Source organism: Pristiophorus japonicus, chromosome 2, assembly GCF_044704955.1.
Source record: "Pristiophorus japonicus isolate sPriJap1 chromosome 2, sPriJap1.hap1, whole genome shotgun sequence".
Taxonomy (NCBI): domain Eukaryota; kingdom Metazoa; phylum Chordata; class Chondrichthyes; family Pristiophoridae; genus Pristiophorus; species Pristiophorus japonicus.
This window is the reverse complement of record NC_091978.1, coordinates 232,909,733-232,928,704: the sequence shown is the minus strand read 5'-3', so window position 1 is coordinate 232,928,704 and position 18,972 is coordinate 232,909,733. Positions and strand designations below refer to the sequence as shown.

The 18,972-nt window shown below is 47.4% G+C and overlaps 1 protein-coding gene across 3 annotated transcripts in view; it reads left to right on the top strand.

The window, feature by feature from the left end:
• tmem175 (transmembrane protein 175) overlaps positions 1–18,972 on the top strand; it is a 70,969-nt gene that overhangs the window by 20,383 nt on the left and 31,614 nt on the right. Inside the window, exons 2-3 of one of the 3 annotated variants that reach the window (XM_070871065.1) lie at positions 5,350–5,531; positions 13,531–13,569. In XM_070871065.1, the coding sequence (XP_070727166.1) occupies positions 5,493–5,531; positions 13,531–13,569 (78 nt within the window). In that variant the 5' untranslated portion in view covers positions 5,350–5,492. Of the gene's footprint in view, positions 1–5,349; positions 5,532–7,795; positions 11,435–13,530; positions 13,570–18,972 lie in introns of those variants that run through there. The other 2 variants (XM_070871066.1, XM_070871064.1) reach the window with 2 other exon arrangements.

The window sequence follows — 18,972 nt, the reverse complement described above, 5'->3', positions numbered from 1 at the left end:
TGACCAGTCTGCCATGTGGGGCTTTATCAAAAGCTTTGCTAAAATCCATATTCACTACATCATATGCACTGCCCTCATCAACCCTCCTTGTTACCTCCTCGAAAAATTTAATCAAGTTAGTCAGACACGACCTTCCCTTGACAAATCCATCCTGACTGTCCTTGATTTCCATGTCTTTCCAAATGAAGATTTATCCTGTCCCTCAGGATTTTTTCCAATAATTTTCCCACCACCGAGGTTAGTCTGACTGGCCTGTAATTACTTGGTCTATCCCTTTCTCCCTTTGTAAACAAAGGTACAACATTAGCAGTCCTCTGGCACCGCACCAGGATTGGAAATTGATCATCAGAGCCCCTGCTATTTCCTCTATTGCTTCTCTTAACAGCCTGAGATACATTTCATCCAGGACTTCTCCACTTTCAAAGCTGCTAAGCCCCTTAATACATCCTCTCTCTCTATGTTTATCTCGTCTAATATTTCACATTATTATAAATTACTATGTCGTCATTTATAGTAGATTTTGTCTATATAAACTTGTCATTACAATTGTCCAATCTGGCCACTGGATTCCCACAAATCACTCAAAAGACTTTGTGAACTATTTTTCATGTATCATTTTTTCCTCCGTAACTAAAATGTCTAATGTACAAAATAAGTATCCAACCAAATTTAAAAAATTTAAATAAAAAAAAAATAAAAAATTGCATATTTCACAAAAATACAATTAAATTCATCAACAGAATTGTCTTTTGTGTGTTAATGCATTCATTAACATTTTTACTTGAAGGCTTCAGTCTTTCTCAAAGACCTGGGTTTTGACTTAATGTTTTTGCCCAGAGCTGTGACTGAGCTGAGTTTGGATTGTGCAATCCGAACACGTGCAGTGTGCTTAATTGCTCAGAAGGCATCAGCTGTACTGATGGAATAATTTTCTTTAGCTTTTAGTAGTTTCCACTCAAAAGTTTTTCAAACTAAGACAAAGTTCAAAATCTTTAGGTAAAAAAAATTAAACAGAAAGGCTGTAAGTGAGGATAAAAAAAGAGACTACTGATTACACACCTGTTGTAACTTTTGTTTGGTAAGAGTTTCTTTACATTTCAAAAAGTCATTAAGCTCAGATGTCTGTCCTCATGTAAATTAAGTTCTATTTTTAAAAGAGAGAATTTTGAAACAACCTCTAATTATTGCATTTGATTATCACCTATTATGTTAACAGAAAATGTAAACATTCGAACTGTAAATCATTCTAGCTGTCAGACACGGACAGAAAGACACATGCGCACACACACAGCCTGATTTTCTTCCCACCCTCCCACTCCCTTACTGGACAGGACCGGGACGGTAGCACCCAAAAGAAACAAGTGGGCGCCTCATTAGCCCATGCGAATCAAGGTCCTATAACGTCAATAGGATCTCGATGCAATTTTAAAGTACCGATGAGCGGAGCCACACACATTCTACCCATTGGTACGTGGCATTGAGCAGCCGAATCAGCGGCCATTAAAGGGATCGCTGCAGGCCCCAAAGAAAAGTTTTATAAATAATTTTTATGAGGCCAAGAGGAGCATTAATACCTCTCTTCCTCCACCCACCCCAACTTAACTGCACCAGTTGGGCTTCACAGTGGAGCAACCAGGTTTCCTTCCACTTCCGATTAGTAAGCTGCTCCAAAAGCAGTGCTACCGAGGCCTGACCATGAAAACTGTCCGGGCTTTGGACCGCATCCATAGAGCGGGTTCGCTCCAGGCCACCCGATGGAAGTGGACGTTTGAAAACCTACTTCAGTGTCTTTCTATAAAAAAACAAATTAGTTGAATTTTTAAAGCTCTTTTACCACCTGTTTTGTTGATGTTTAGCAATTAGACTGTTTACATATTCTTATACCTGTGTGAGTAAAGAGAGATGGAACATGAGAGCCATACAGGCACAGAGATACACATCCTTGATTCAATCACACAACGCCAAATTCTGTGTTTACAGAGATGTCTTAGATGACACACACTAGTGCCGCTCCCATGCTGTCTGGCCTATGCCCTGCCCTCCCCTTGCTGCTGACACATATTAGGAATCCACCAGTGAGCCAAACCTCACATTCAAACACCATTTGTGGCAAACCTCTGCTCTGCTTTCCACTGTTCTGCCAAACTCTCAACTTTCACATTGATACTAAATCAAAGGACCTTCCATGGTGCCTAACTCGAGCAGCCCTTCTGTAGTGCAGTCAATTCCAGAACCCTCAACACAGTTCTGCAAAATTCCAGGATCATTTTCCATTGCTAAGAACATAAGAATTAGGAACAGGAGTAGGCCATCTAGCCCCTCGAGCCTGCTCCGCCATTCAACAAGATCATAGCTGATCTGGTCGTGGACTCAGCTCCACTTACCCGCCCGCTCCCCATAACCCTTAATTCCCTTATTGGTTAAAAATCTATCTGTGACTTGAATACATTCAATGAGCTAGCCTCAACTGCTTCCTTGGGCAGAGAATTTCACAGATTCACAACCCTCTGGGAGAAGAAATTCCTTCTCAACATGGTTTTAAATTGGCTCCCCCGTATTTTGAGGCTGTGCCCCCTAGTTCTAGTCTCCCCGACCAGTGGAAACAACCTCTCTGCCTCTATCTTGTCTATCCCTTTCATTATTTTAAATTTTTCTATAAGATCACCCTTCATCCTTCTGAACTCCAATGAGTAAAGACCCAATCTACTCAATCTATCATCATAAGGTAACCCCCTCATCTCCGGAATCAGCCTAGTGAATCGTCTCTCTACCCCCTCCAAAGCTAGTATATCCTTCCTTAAGTAAGGTGACCAAAACTGCACGCAGTACTCCAGGTGCGGCCTCACCAATACCCTATACAGTTGCAGAAGGACCTCCCTGCTTTTCATTCGCCTTCCTGATTACCTGCTGCACCTGCAAACTAACTTTTTGGGATTCACGCACAAGGACTCCCAGGTCCCTCTGCACCGCAGCATGTTGTAATTTCTCCCCATTCAAATAATATTCCCTTTTACTGTTTTTTTTTTCCCCAAGGTGGATGACCTCACACTTTCCGACATTGTATTCCATCTGCCAAACCTTAACCCATTCGCTTAACCTATCTAAATCTCTTTGCAGCCTCTCTGCGTCCTCTACACAACTCGCTTTCCCACTAATCTTTGTGTCATCTGCAAATTTTGTTACACTACACTCTGTCCCCTCTTCCAGGTCATCTATGTATATTGTAAACAGTTGTGGTCCCAGCACCGATCCCTGTGGCACACCACTAACCACCGATTTCCAACCCGAAAAGGACCCATTTATCCCAACTCTCTGCTTTCTGTTAGCCAGCCAATTCTCTATCCATGCTAATACATTTCCACTGACTCCGCGTACCTTTATCTTCTGCAGTAACCTTTTGTGTGGCACCTTATCGAATGCCTTTTGAAAATCTAAATACACCACATCCATCGGTACACCTCTATCCGCCATGCTCGTTATATCCTCAAAGAATTCCAGTAAATTAGTTAAACATGATTTCCCCTTCATGAATCCATGTTGCGTCTGCTTGATTGCACTATTCCTATCTAGATGTCCCGCTATTTCTTCCTTAATGATAGTTTCAAGCATTTTCCCCACGACAGATGTTAAACTAACTGACCTATAGTTACCTGCCTTTTGTCTGCCCCCTTTTTTAAACAATGTGAAGAATTGCCTCCATGCAAATAACTTAATTTCCCTCCTCCCAATACTACTGAATACCGCTAATATCTACTTCCAATTGGCACATCCTTCCTATATTACAAGTGACTTCACTTCAAAGAAGTACTTCATTGGCTGTAAAGCGCTTTGAGATGTCTGGTGGATGTGAACTGCGCTATATAAATCCAAGTTTTTTCTTTATATCATCTTGCTGTGTATTCTCAACATTAAGTATGCTACGAGATTAAAATAATGAAAACAGATAAAGGTATATATTGTATATATGGACTTTCAAAAGGAATTGGATAAGTACCACATAACAAACTTATTCTGAAAATAGAAACACATGGGACTAAAGGGATGGTGATAATTTGGGTACGTAATTGGCTAAGAAGTAGGATGCCGAGAGTAGTGGTGAACGGATGTTTATTTTACTGGAGAGGAGTATGCAGTGGGGTCGTCCAGGAATCGGTATTAGGACCATTGCTTTTCTTGTTATATATAAATGACCTGGATACGGGTATAAGTAGTACAATTTCAAAGTTTGTGGATGATACAAAACTTGGCAATGTAGTAAATAGTGAAGAGGATAGTAGCGGGTTACAGGAGGGCATAGACAAACTGGTGAAGTGGGCAGACACAATTTAATGTGAAGTAAGTGTGAAGTAATGCATTTTAGGAGGAACAACATGGAAAGGCAGTATAATCTATTTTTGAGGTGGGTGAAAGAGCAGTGGGTGCATATTCGCAAATCTTTGAAGGTGGCAGGGCAAGTTGATGAGGCAGTTAAGAACGTGTATGGGATACTTGGCTTTGTAAATAGGGTCATAGAATACAAAAACCAGGAAGTCATGCTAAACCTTTACAAATCACTTTCAGAAGGATGTCAAGGCCTTGGAGAGGGTGCAGAGGAGGCTTACCAGGATGATTCCAGGGATGAGCGACTTGAATTATGTGGCGAGATTGAAGAAACTGGGATTGTTCTCCTTAAAGTAAAGAAAGTTAAGGGGAGACCTAATAGAGGCAGTCAGAATTATGAAGGGTTTTGATAGCAAGTAGGGAGAAACTGTTTCCTCTGGCAAGTGGGATTTTAAATAATTGGAAAAATAACAAGGGGAAATGAGAAGTGATTTTGTCACAGTGTTGTTAAGATCTGGAATGCACTATCTGAAAGGGTGGTGGAAGCAGATTCCATAGGAACTTTCAAAAGGTAATTGGACATGTACCTGAAGAGAACTAATTTGCAGAGTTATGGGGGAAAAGCTGAGTGTGGGACTCAATTGGACGAATTTTTCATGATGAGCATGATGGGCCAAATGGCCTCCACTGTCAGATTCTATGATTCTATATAGAACGTAACAGCTACTCATTTACAGTTTTCATAAAACAATGAACAGAGTTGTGAAATTCAACCCCCAAAGCATCAGTAAAAATCTTAGAATATCTCAGATGTTATCCTCTACATGGCACAAACACTCCTGTTATAAAACAGAGAATCCTCTGACTCACCAAGGTCAATGCCGCAAGAAATCTGTGTGTGTGTGTATTTACCTCTTAAGTCCTTCTACCTATTTTTCTCCAAAGCTCCACTCACCCAAAGCCTCCAGGCCTGTCCTCTGACCATGTCCACTAACCTAAACACTCTCCTCACTCTCTTCTACTACACAGGGCTACCTGCAAGCTGCACACCAAATGCAGCAGGCTATAGACAGAGCTATGGAGTCCCACAATCAATGGATCAGAGTAACCCTACCACATCCAGTTGAGAATGGTCAGGGACAACCAAGCAACTAACAGAAGGAGGAGGCTCCATGAACATCCCTGGCATCAACCATGGTGGAGCCCAGCATGTGGGTGCAAGAGACCAGACTGAAGTGTTTGCAAGTAGCTTCAGCCAAAAGAGCTGAGTGCATGATCATACTTGAGCTTTTCCAGAGGTCCCCACTGTCATAGATACCAGTGTCGAACCAATTTGGTTCATTCCACATGGCATTAAGAAGTGGCTGAGTGCACTGGATCATTTCCAGCCATAGTGCTGGAGACCTGTGACACAAAGGTAGCAGCTTCTCTCACCATGTATTGCATTACTGGCATCTACTCAACAGTGTGGACGATTGCTCGGTCATATAACTAAAAACAGGATAAACTATCCTAGCTAATTACCGTTCGGTCATGTTCCGTCCTATCATCAGTAAATGCTGGACGGAGTCATCAATAGTGCCTACAAGCAATGCATACCAATAACCTGTTTACTCACACTCAGTTTAGATTCCACTTGATATGAATGGAAGCACTAAATAAGAACATCGGAATTAGGAGCAGGCGTCGGCCATACGGCCCTTTGAGCCTGCTCTGCCATTCATTAAGATCATGGCTGATCTTCGACATCAACTCCACTTTCCCACCCGATTCATATATATTCCTTGGTTCCCATAGAGTCGAAAAATCTAAGCCTTGAATATACTCAACGAGTCAGCATCCACAGCCCTTTGGGGTAGAGAGTTCCAAGGATTCACAATCTTCTGAGTGAAGAAATTCCTCCTCATCTCAGTCTTATGGCCAACCCCTTATCCTGAGACTATCCCCCCTAGTTCTAGACCGTCCAGCCAGGGAAAACACCTCTCAGCATCTACCCTGTCAATCCCCTTTAGAATCTTGTATGTTTCAATGAGATCAACCTCTCATTTTTCCAAACTCCAGAGAGTATAGGCCCAAACTACTCAATCTCTCATAGGACAACCCGCTCATCCCAGGGATCAATCTAGTGAACCTTTGTTACATCGCCTCAAAGGCATGTATGTCCTTTCTCAGATAAGGATACCAAAACTGCACAATACTCAAGGTGTGGTCTCACCAAAACCCTGTACAATTGTAGTAAGATTTCCTTACTCTTGTACTCCAACCCCCTTGCAATAAAGGCCAACATGCCATTTGCCTTCCTAATTGCTTGATGTACCTGCATGCTAACTTTCTGTACGGGGACACCTAAATCTCTCTGAGCGGCAACATTTAATAGTTTTACCATTTAAAAAATATTCTTGCTACCAAAGTGAATTTCCTCACATTATACTACATCTTCCAAATTATTGCCCACTCACTTAACCTGTCTATATCCCTTTGCAGACTCTTTGTTTCTTTGTGTCCTCAAAGCATACTTTCCCACCTAGCTTTGTATTGTCAGAAAACTTGGATACATTACACTCGGTACCTTCATCTAAGTCATTAATATAGATTGTAAATAGCTGAGGTCCAAACACTGATCCTTGCAGCACCCCACTAGTTATAGCTTGCCAACCTAAAAATGACCCATTTATCCCTACTCTTTCTCCATTAACCAATCCTCTATCCATGTTAATATATTACCCCGATCCCATGAGCCCTTATCTTGCGTAGCAACCTTTTACCTTTTATATGGCAACTTAAGCCAGAGCTTGACAGATCAGAAAAGCTGGTTTTCGACGCATGCGCATGCCGAAAACTGGCTTTTGCGGTGACTTCCCGGGTCCATATGGACCCGGGGAGGCTGGGATTTCTGCCCCTAAAAACTGTTTGCAGTGCGTACAATCTACAGGGTGTGCTACAGCAATTCAGCAAGGTTAATTCTACACCAATTCAGCAAGGTTAATTCAACAGCAACAGGAAGGCCAATGGAATCTTGGCCTTTATTGCAAAGGGGATGGAGTATAAAAGCAGGTAAGTCTTGCTACAGTTATACAGGGTATTGGTCAGGCCACACCTGGAATACTGCGTGCAGTTTTAGTTTCTATATTTACGAAAGGATATACTTGCTTTGGAGGCAGTTCAGAGAAGGTTCACTAGGTTGATTCCGGAGATGACTTATGAGGAAAGGTTGAGTAGGTTGGGCCTCTACTCATTGGAATTCAGAAGATTGAGGGGTGATCTTATCGAAACGTACAAGATTATGAGGGGGCTTGACAAGGTGGATACAGAGAATGTTTCCACTGATGGGGGAGACTAGAACTAGGGGACATAATCTTAGAATAAGGGGCCACCCATTTAAAACTGAGATGAGGAGGAATTTATTTTCTCAGAGGGTTGTGGATCTGTGGAATTCGCTGCCTCAGAGAGCTGTGGAAGCTGGGACATTGAATACATTTAAGACAGAGATAGACAGTTTCTTAACCGATTAGGGGTTATGGGGAGCGGGCAGGAAAGTGGACCTGCGTCCATGATCGGATCAGCCAAGATCGTATTAAATTGCGGAGCAAGCTCGAGGGGCTGTATGGCCTACTCCTCCTCCTATTTCTTATGTTCTTATGTTATGTAGCACCTCCCTCCTTTGCGACCTCTCCCATGAAGAAGGACAACAGCAGCATAGTTGTGGAAGCACCGTTGCCATCAAGTTCCTCACCAAGTCACGCATTATATCCTGACTTGGACATATATTGGCAATCCTTCATTGTTGCTAGGTCAGAATCCTGGAATTCCCTACCTCATACTATTGTGGGAGCATCATCATCACAAGTACTGAAGCAGTTCGAGAAGGCAACCCACTACAATCTTCTCAGGGCAATTAAGGATGGACAATAAATGTTGCTTTGCCGGAATCAGCCATATCCTATAAATTATTTTATTTTTAAAAAGTCCCATGGTCCCTAACCCTGTGTGAACGTTCAGCAATTTGATACTGGCCAGTGGTACCTCAAAAAGGTTTTATTTGAAGAGCGAATGTAAGAATTCTTAAAAAATGTGATGCAAGTATGATGAACTTGGCTCCTTCGAGTAGTGAACATTATTCATACAGGTTGCTTATGTTGGTTGTCATGAGCTGTGAGAGATAATGTGTGTTTATTCTTAAAATTCTTATTATTTATTATGACCTCAACAAATTAGTTCAGAAGACCATTCCTGCTTTCATACTGGTAAAACCAATGTTGGTGGTAAGTTTACCATGTCATAATCATGGTTTCATAGCAGAGAAAATCTGGTAGGAAGTCTCCATTGGCCACTTTCCCATACCTGCAACAGTTGGACCTCTCTGGTCCGGCACCTTCGGGACCTGACCAGTGCCGGAACAGAATTTTACGAACCATGGGAGGTCACGTTTACCGGTACCTGTCGACAGTACCTCAGCTCCTGAGTGTGTGCGTGCTGGCAGCCTGTTGGCGGCTCCTTCAGCCGATCGCCAAACACACTCACTGACTGACAGCCTCTCTAGCCAATTATAACTTTTTAATAAACCCTCCTCTCCCTCAGGCCCAACTAATACCGAACTACGAATGTTTCCGGATTAGAGTGTCCCGGACTGGAGAGGTACAACCTGTACTAGCTAACCAAAAGTGGTATTAACAGTAGTGTTGAAAAGTCCATCTGTGTTGGAAGATAAGTAACTAGTGGAACCAGTAAGGAGAACACGTGGGAGAGGGGAAGAAAGGTTAATTCCCTTATTCATAAAAATGTGCACCCCCTCTGGAAATTTTTTTTTATGGTGCATCATTAGATATCCCTATTAGAAAATTGGATGAGTACTGAAGTAATCACATGCCCATTTGGAAGTATTAGTCTCTGGTAGGACTCCAACCGATGGAGATTTTAGTAAACGTCTTACCATGGTGCTGTTCAGATACAGGTTTTATTTTTTGATTAAACCATCTACTATCGCTTTGTTATAAAAGTCATTGGGCCCGAAATTGGTGGACTTACAGTCCGCTGCTGCCGAGTTTTCTCGGCAATCTCCCTGGTTTCTGGGCGGTCTCCCCTCCAAGCAAATTTGATGGCGTCCTCCTGCCGGCGGAGAGAGAAGACCGCTGGGTACCTCCGCTGATGTGCGCCGACGTGCAACGTCCACAAGAGTCCTCCCGCCCGCTGAGCTGCCAGTTTGGTCTGGGCGGTCCTCCGCTCCAGCAGGGGAAAAGACCGCCCTGTGGAGGCAGATCTTATCTCAACGGTAAGTATGAAGGCCTGCAAAAAAAGGTTAGTCCACTTTTCTTTATTTTTTTTTTGCAGGGATTTAAGTGGATGGGGTCCCCTGAAGGATTTCTGGTGGAGTTTTTTTAATGTTTTGAAATGTTTTTATTTTATCAATTCTCCCCTCCCTGGGCCTGACTCAATCCTCAGTGGTACTTTGATGATGATTGCATTTGCCACCGAGAATGGGAGTTGCCGCCCCGAATCGGCGTGCAAGGCCCATTTTCGCCCCAGATTTTTTCATGAGACTTCCGCCCAAAGTACCATCAGGATCTCAGCGGTCCTTTGGACGGTCCTTGGGTGGAACATAGCTTTCACCAATTTCAGGTCCATTGAATAGTGAAGGTACTTTGTGCATCATCTGGTAATCTAATATGTTGCAGTATATTTAAAATAAGGCTAGAAATGAACTTCTCTCATGAGGAAGTGTTTCACAATTTTGACAGAACTGTTTTAATCCGCATCATTGTTGTCTTAAACATGTTGATCAGTATGGATTACCTGCAGACACAGATTGTGCTGCCCATTAACAAAATTTCATAATTGATTAGTTGATTGTGCTTGGTTGGAAACCGTGTTTAAATATCCCACTTCTTTCCTGGGGTTTGTAATTTTAACTTGTTCTTTTGAGCAGCCAAGAGGGAAAGTAACGGGGTGTTTCTTTGAATACTAATGTCATCTTCAGGTTCAATTGCAATTTTAACCCAAGGCCTATGTGGGGAAGTCATTGAGGCTTCCCCACCACGGTAACCTGGCGGCAAGTAGGAGCTGGGGTCAGAAGTGGTCAAAAGGTAGGTAAATTTGATTTTCTTTTAAGTTTCTTTGTGGGCCAGAAAGAACAAGAGTACTCCTCCTGGACTCTCAAAGAAACCTTGAGCCTCCCTTGCCCCGGGACTCCCCCTCCATCCCTCCATCCCGCAATCACGATGGCCGCCCAAGCACCCCAATAACTTATCTGAGAGCTGAGACCCTTCCTTTGTGTCCTCGGTGCCAGCCACCTGAAATCCTGCTCCCAACTACCGGCCAGCTAGCGCTTCCCATTGGGTTGAAGCGGGATGCTAATGGGACCTATGCAGCGAAGGCCCAGAAGTTAAAAGCTCACCGGGCTTCATGCTGAGGAGGGACAGACAATTTGCCATCGACTTATATCCTGGTTGCATAGCTCCCAGCAGGGAGTTAAAATTGGGGCTGTAGTCTCTGATGTATAGTTGTTTAGAATGTAGCATTTGACAAACATAGTATAGATTTTCCGATCAACGGTATAAAGAATGCTGCTTGTAACATCTAGACTGATAATTTTAATGTTCTACCTTGAATTTCCAATCAGTTCAGTCTGGAAAGAGTTAAAATGTGGTACAACATATGCCCTTATCCTTATCCAGCTCCACCGAGCTCCAAGGTGTAGAACAAGGGGGCGTAGAGATAAGTTTAAATGCAAGAGATTTAGACTGAAGAGTAGGAGAATCCTTTTTACACAGAGGGTTGTAAGGTTGTGGAATGTACGACCAGAGTTCATGATTAAAGTAGAGACCTTGTCAACCTTTAAGATAAGGTTAAATAGGTGCTTGAAGGAAAGGAGAATAAAGGGATATGGGAACAATGGGGGCACATAGGATTCGGGCCATTGCTCATGTGGAGGATAAACACCAAAATTAACTATTTGGGCCAAGCGGCCTGTTTCTGTGTTGTAATGTTTGTGTAATCTTTTCCCTGGCTGAGTTGGAAAAGCAATGGACTGGATCTTGCTGGAAAAATAATGACTTGTTAACGCTATTATCATCATCATCATCATCATAATCGAGGAAGACGTGCTTCTACTCTAAAAGTGAGTTCTTGGGTGACTGAACAGTCCAATACGGGAATTACAGTCTCTGTCACAGGTGGGACAGACAGTTGTTGAAGGAAAGGGTGGGACCCCCCACCCAATGCTATTGATGCGCAAATCGGCCTGCAAATTAAGGGGATTAAGCGATATCCTGTGAGTTGCGAATCTTCAGAACATGCTGGTCGATTTACGTCACTCTGCACAAATGGGATCTCGTTCTTAGCCTCCCCGTTATTTTTAAGAACTTACTGGAATTTCATATTAATTGCCCATTAAACTCGTCACAGAAATGGCATCCGAAAGCGCTTTAGAGTCAGTGAAGCACTTTTGAAGTGTAATCACTGTTGTAATGTAGGAAATGCAGCAGCCAATGGCGTGATAATGTAATCAACCGCACTGAATTAAAAAAGGAACAATTTAAATGGTTCAACCTCATTCCTGTATGTAGTCAATTATTGTTAGAGATTTAAAAAAATGTCAAATTAATAATGTTTACATTTTTTTCTTTTCTGTATCTTTTTTTGCTCTTAATCCAATGTTTCTTTCCCTCTCTTTATTTCTCTTTCTTTACCTGATTTGACTAATTCTCCCTCCTTCTCCGTTGTTCCACTGCTTCTTTCTCAATTTTTAAATCTCATTGGTTAAGAAGATACATTGTTGGTCCTGCTGTTCACAAAGGTCCAAGATGCCCAGTTGCCCTCGTTATCAGCTCACACTTCCAACAAGTTACAGCACAAAAAATCTTGAGCTGCACGATGCAAAAAATGTCTAACTCACGACACATGCCTTGAGATGCCCCGCTCCAGCAAGATCCGGCCCAATAATGGGCCCAAGTTTGCTCCCAGGGTTAGAACGGCACACCTCCATGTGGTGCGCCGACTTTTTAGAACAGAAACGGCATCTATTATTTACCTTGGTATTCTCCCCGCAGTCCGGTCGATCCAGGCCCTTGGTGCAGCACAGCAGATCGCGTGGGGGACGGAGCCAGGTCCCGGAGCTGAAAACAGTGCCGGGACCTCTGCACATGCGCACTAGAGTGTGCATGCATGTGCAGTAGCTCCTCGCAGCCCGAATCTCTGCAGGCTGCGTGGGAGGGGCCTGAAGAACGCCGTCTCTAGCCCTGGCCAAATGGGCTCACCAGGCATTGAAGATTGGGATTCGGGCTTCCCTCCCGTTCAGCTCCCCCCCCCCCCCCCGTTCAGTCTCCGTCCCTCTCTCCCCCATTCAGCTCCTCCCCCCCCATTCCCTCCCGTTCAGCTTCACCCATCCCCACCCTTCCCTCCCATTCAGCTGCCGCCCCCCCCCCCCCACTCTCCTCTCCCTCCCCTTGCTGTCAGAGACACTGGGGGGCACCATCCCAGCACGCTGTTGGAGGGCTCCCAGTGCTGCAATAGGTGAGTAGAAACTTAATTTTTTGTTTATTTTATTTAATTTTTTAAAATATTTTTTGATTGATTTATTGATTTATTTATTATTTATTATTGATGATGGCTTTTTATCTGTAAAAGTGAAGTGTTTAATGTTTGTAAACTTCCCGCCCTTCCCCCTGCCCCCCGCCCCCCCCCATCTCTCGTTCCCTACCCCTGATTTGTAAGTGTAGACAAGGTTTTTCTGAGCATATAAAAATCTGCACTTACTCCATTCTAAGTTAGTTTGGAGTAAGTTTTCACTGCCTAAACTTGCAAAACAGGCGTAAGTGGCTGGACACAACCCCTTTTGGAATAAAAAAATCTGTTCTAAAATGAAACTATTCTAACTCACTAGAACTGGAGCAAACTAAATACCGAGAATTGCAACTTATAAGATGCTCCATTCTAAACTAGTTGCTCCAAAAAAATGGGAGCAACTCAGGCCAAAACTTGAGCCCAATTTGTGAGCATACTGCATTAGCCCTTTCACCATGGTGTGACTAGGAAATGGTATAGTATCAGGAATGCTACTCCATTTGTAGTGAATTAAAACCTCTTTGTTGGTGGTGGTGGTAGTGATTTTGCTGCTGGTGAATAACAACATACTGCATTTTTAAATACAAGATTTTAAAATCTTAGACCAAAGCAATAATACTTTAAAATCTGCTGTATTGTGTTTTCTTCCAGATTTTGCCTGTGTGTCATACAAAAATTAGAGCTGATCAGGTATTTTACCTCTTTAAAACCTAAATATAATTGTTTCAAAATAACTAATTGTAGTTATTTCATGTGATTTTTACATAAGTGTGCACTAATAGAATGAATTTTTATTTTTCTAACATGACAATTTATATTTCTGTTGGCATAATAATCAAAACTATGCAACTGAATGCCAGTAATGGGATACAAAAGCAAAACACTGCGGATGTTGGAAATCTGAAATAAAAACAGAAAATGCTGGAAATACTCAGGTCAGGCAGCATCTGCGGAAAGAGCTAAACAGAGTTAACGTTTCAGGTCGCTAACCTTTCGTCAGAACTGGAAAAAGTAAGAGTATAACAGGTGTTAAGCAAGTATAGAGGCAGGGAAAGTGGGGAGGATGGAAAGAACAAAAGGGAAGGTCTATAATCGGGTGGAAGCCAGGAGTGATTAAATGACAAAAAGGCTGATGGTGCAAAGCAAAAGGCGATGGTAATGGGAGAAGTAAAGAAACAAAAGATGGGACTAGAGGAGGTGTAAATGGGAATATTAGAATCATCAGCAACAGCTGGCGTCAGAAAAACTGGTGGCAGAGGCTATATTCTGAAATTATTGAACTTAATGTTGCGTCCGGAAGGCTGTAAAGTGCCTAATAGAAAGAGGAGGTGCTTTCCTCGAGTTTACGTTGAGCTTCATTGGAACAGTATAGGAGGCTGAGGACAGAGATCAGAGTGGGGGTTGACAGAAAATTAAAATGATAGGTGACCGTAAGCTCAGATTCACGCTTGCAGACTGAACGGGGGTGTTCCTCAAAGTGGTCACCCAATCTGTGTTTGGTCTCCCCAGTGTAGAGGAGACCACATCATGAGCAGCGAAATACCATATACTAAATTGAAAGAAGGACAAGTAAATGGCTGTTTCACCTAGAAGGAGTATCTAGGGCCCTGGATGGTGAGAAAGGAGGAGGTAAAAGGGCAGGTGTTGCATCTCCTGCACTTGCGTGGGAAAGGGAGTGGGTGATGGAGGAGTGGACCAGGTTGTTGCGGAGGGATCAGTTCCTTCTGAATACTGAAAGAGGAGAGGAGGGGAAGATATGTTTGATGGTGGGACCACGCTGGAGGTAACTGAAATGGCAGAGAATGATCTGTTGAATGTGGCGGCTGGTGGTGTGGAAGACAAAGACGAGGGGAACCCTATCGTGGTTCTGGGAGGGAGGGGAAGGGGTGAGAGCAGAAGTGCAGGAAATGGAATGGATATGGTCGAGGGCCCTGTGAAACATGGTGAAGGTGAATCCTTGGTTGAGGAAAAAGAAAGACATATCGAAAGCACTGGTATGAAAGGTGGCATCGTCGGAACCGATGTGACGGAGGCGTAGAAACTGGGAGAATGGAAGAGAATTCTTACAAGAAGCGGGACGGGATAAAATGTCGTCAAGGTCGCTTTGGAACTCTGGGATTCTAGTGGATGTTGGTTGATAGCCTATCCCCAGAAATGGAGACGGAGAAGTCAAGGAAGGGAAGGGAAGTGTTGGAGATGGACAATATGAAGTTAAGGGAAAGATAGAAATTAGAAGCAAAGTTGATATTTTCCAGTTCAATGGGAGACTGGAGTTTCTCCCCTTTCCAATAAAGTAGGATGGGGAGAAAGAAAACCAAAACATGCATCAGCCTTGGTTTAGTAGTAGTACCCTTGCCTTTTGAGTTAGTAGGTTCAAGCCCCATTCTAGGATTTAAGCATACAATCCAGGTTGGCACTTCAGTGCAGTACTGAGGAAGTGCATTGTCTGAGTTGGTGTCTTTTGGATGAGAAGTTAAATAGAGGCCCTGTCTGCCCCCTCATGTTTACGTAAAAGATCCCATGACACTATTCAAAGATGAATAGGGATTTCTCCCCATGTCCTACACAACCAACACCACCAAAAATGGATTAACTGGTTATTCATCATATTGCTTTATGTTGGACCCTGCTTTGCGCAAATTAGTTGCTGCATTTGCCAACAAAACAACAGTGACTACACGTCAACAGTAATTGATTGGCCTTTAAATGCTTTAGGATGTCCTAAGGACCTGAAAGGTATTACATAAGTGCAAGTTGTTTTTTTTTCTATTACCAGGCACTAATCTAGTGAGTGAAGAGCATTATTTGCTGCAGAGGTCTGAGAGCCAGAGATACAAGTCCTGTACAGACAGGAAAAAAGAGAATTCATACCCTTTTTTTAAAACTGTTGTGGTTTATGTTGAATATGAAGCTAATTTGAGTTTAATTATAATCCTAATATGATTATTAGGATATTAATAATCAGGTCCCTGCGCTGAAAACAGTGCCGGGACCTCTGCACATGCGCGCTACAGTGGGCACGCACGTGCAGCAGCTCCAGGCGTCTGAAACTGTGTGGGAGGGGCTGAAGCACGCAGCCCCGAGCCCTGGCCGAATGGCCTCACTGGGGCTGCGTGAATAAGGATCCTCCCACAGCCAGCTCCTGCTTCCTCCCGACCCGACTCGACTCCCGCCTCCGGACCGGACCCGACACCCGCTCCTGACTGGACCCGACACCCGCTTTCCCGCCCTGCCCTCGGACCGGACCCGACACCTGCTCCTTCCCCCCCCCCCTGCCTCCGGACCGGACCCGATACCCGCTCTCCCGCCCCCGGACCGGACACCAACTCCTCCTCCCCCCGCCTCCCGCACCGCCCCCCCCCCGGACCGGGCCCGTCCTGACCTCCCTCTCCCTTCCCCGACCCGAACCGAACCGAACCTCCCACAACCCCCCCGACCCGACCCAACGCCATCTACCTGTAAATCTGTGCTGGGGACGGGCCCTGCCTGAAGTCTCGGGCCCAGCCCGTTCAGCCTCCCTCCCCCTTCTCCTCCCCCACTCACCCAATCTCCTCCCCCCCGCCCCCCAATCTCCTCCCCAGCACCAATCTCCTCCTCCCCCCCCCCAATCTCCTCCCCCCCCCAATCTCCTCCCCCCCCCAATCTCCTCCCCCCCCAATCTCCTCCCCCCCCAATCTCCTCCCCCCCCCCAATCTCCTCCCCCCCCAATCTCCTCATCTCCCCCCCAATCTCCTCCCCCCCCCAATCTCCTCCCCCCCCCAATCTCCTCCCCCCCCCAATCTCCCCCCCTCCCAATCTCCTCCCCCCCTCAATCTCCTCCCCCCCCCCAATCTTCTCCCCCCCCAATCTTCTCCCCCCCCAATCTCCTCCCCCCCAATCTCCTCCCCCCCCAATCTCCTCCCCCCCCAATCTCCTCCCCCCCCCAATCTCCTCCCCCCCCCAATCTCCTCCCCCCCCCAATCTCCTCCCCCCCCCAATCTCCTCCCCCCCCCAATCTCCTCCCCCCCCCAATCTCCTCCCCCCCCCAATCTCCTCCCCCCCCCAATCTCCTCCCCCCCAATCTCCTCCCCCCCCAATCTCCTCCCCCCCCAATCTCCTCCCCCCCCAATCTCCTCCCCCCCCAATCTCCTCCCCCCCCAATCTCCTCCCCCCCCAATCTCCTCCCCCCCCCAATCTCCTCCCCCCCCCAATCTCCTCCCCCCCCCAATCTCCTCCCCCCCCCAATCTCCTCCCCCCCCCCAATCTCCTCCCCCCCCCCAATCTCCTCCCCCCCCCAATCTCCTCCCCCCCCCAATCTCCTCCCCCCCCCAATCTCCCTCCCCCCCCCCATCTCCTCCCCCCCAATCTCCTCCCCCCCCCAATCTCCTCCCCCCCCCAATCTCCTCCCCCCCCCAATCTCCTCCCCCCCCAATCTCCTCCCCCCCCCAATCTCCTCCCCCCCCCAATCTCCTCCCCCCCCCAATCTCCTCCCCCCCCCAATCTCCTCCCCCCCCCAATCTCCTCCCCCCCCAATCTCCTCCCCCCCCCCCGAATCTCCTCCCCCCCGAATCTCCTCCCCTCGAATCTCCTCCCCCCCCCAATCTCCTCCCCCCCCCAATCTCCCCCCCCCCCAATCTCCTCCCCCCCCCAATCTCCTCCCCCCCCCAATCTCCTCCCCCCCCAATCTCCTCCCCCCCCCCAATCTCCCTCCCCCCCAATCTCCTCCCCCCCCAATCTCCTCCCCCCCAATCTCCTCCCCCCCAATCTCCTCCCCCCCCCCCAATCTCCTCCCCCCCCCAATCTCCTCCCCCCCCAATCTCCTCCCCCCCCCAATCTCCTCCCCCCCCAATCTCCTCCCCCCCCCAATCTCCTCCCCCCCCCAATCTCCTCCCCCCCCAATCTCCTCCCCCCCCCAATCTCCTCCCCCCCCAATCTCCTCCCCCCCCAATCTCCTCCCCCCCCAATCTCCTCCCCCCCCAATCTCCCCCCCCCCCAATCTCCCCCCCCCCAATCTCCTCCCCCCCCCCAATCTCCTCCCCCCCCCCAATCTCCTCCCCCCCCCAATCTCCTCCCCCCCCCAATCTCCTCCCCCCCCCAATCTCCTCCCCCCCCCAATCTCCTCCCCCCCCCAATCTCCTCCCCCCCCCAATCTCCTCCCCCCCCCAATCTCCTCCCCCCCCCAATCTCCTCCCCCCCCAATCTCCTCCCCCCCCCAATCTCCTCCCCCCCCCAATCTCCTCCCCCCCCCAATCTCCTCCCCCCCAATCTCCTCCCCCCCCCAATCTCCTCCCCCCCCAATCTCCTCCCCCCCCCAATCTCCTCCCCCCCCCAATCTCCTCCCCCCCCCAATCTCCTCCCCCCCCCAATCTCCTCCCCCCCCCAATCTCCTCCCCCCCCCAATCTCCTCCCCCCCCAATCTCCTCCCCCCCCCAATCTCCTCCCCCCCCCAACTCCTCCCCCCCCCCCAATCTCCTCCCCCCCCCCAATCTCCTCCCCCCCAATCTCCCTCCCCCCCCAATCTCCTCCCCCCCCAATCTCCTCCCCCCCAATCTCCTCCCCCCCCCAATCTCCTCCCCCCCCAATCTCCTCCCCCCCCAATCTCCTCCCCCCCCAATCTCCTCCCCCCCCCAATCTCCTCCCCCCCCCAATCTCCTCCCCCCCCCCAATCTCCTCCCCCCCCCAATCTCCTCCCCCCCCCAATCTCCTCCCCCCCCCCAATCTCCTCCCCCCCCAATCTCCTCCCCCCCCCAATCTCCTCCCCCCCCAATCTCCTCCCCCCCCAATCTCCTCCCCCCCCAATCTCCTCCCCCCCCCCAATCTCCTCCCCCCCCCCCAATCTCCTCCCCCCCCCAATCTCCTCCCCCCCCCCAATCTCCTCCCCCCCCCCAATCTCCTCCCCCCCCAATCTCCTCCCCCCCCCAATCTCCTCCCCCCCCCAATCTCCTCCCCCCCCCCAATCTCCTCCCCCCCCCAATCTCCTCCCCCCCCCCAATCTCCTCCTCCCCCCCCCCAATCTCCTCCCCCCCCCCAATCTCCTCCCCCCCCCAATCTCCTCCCCCCCCCAATCTCCTCCCCCCCCCAATCTCCTCCCCCCCCCAATCTCCTCCCCCCCCA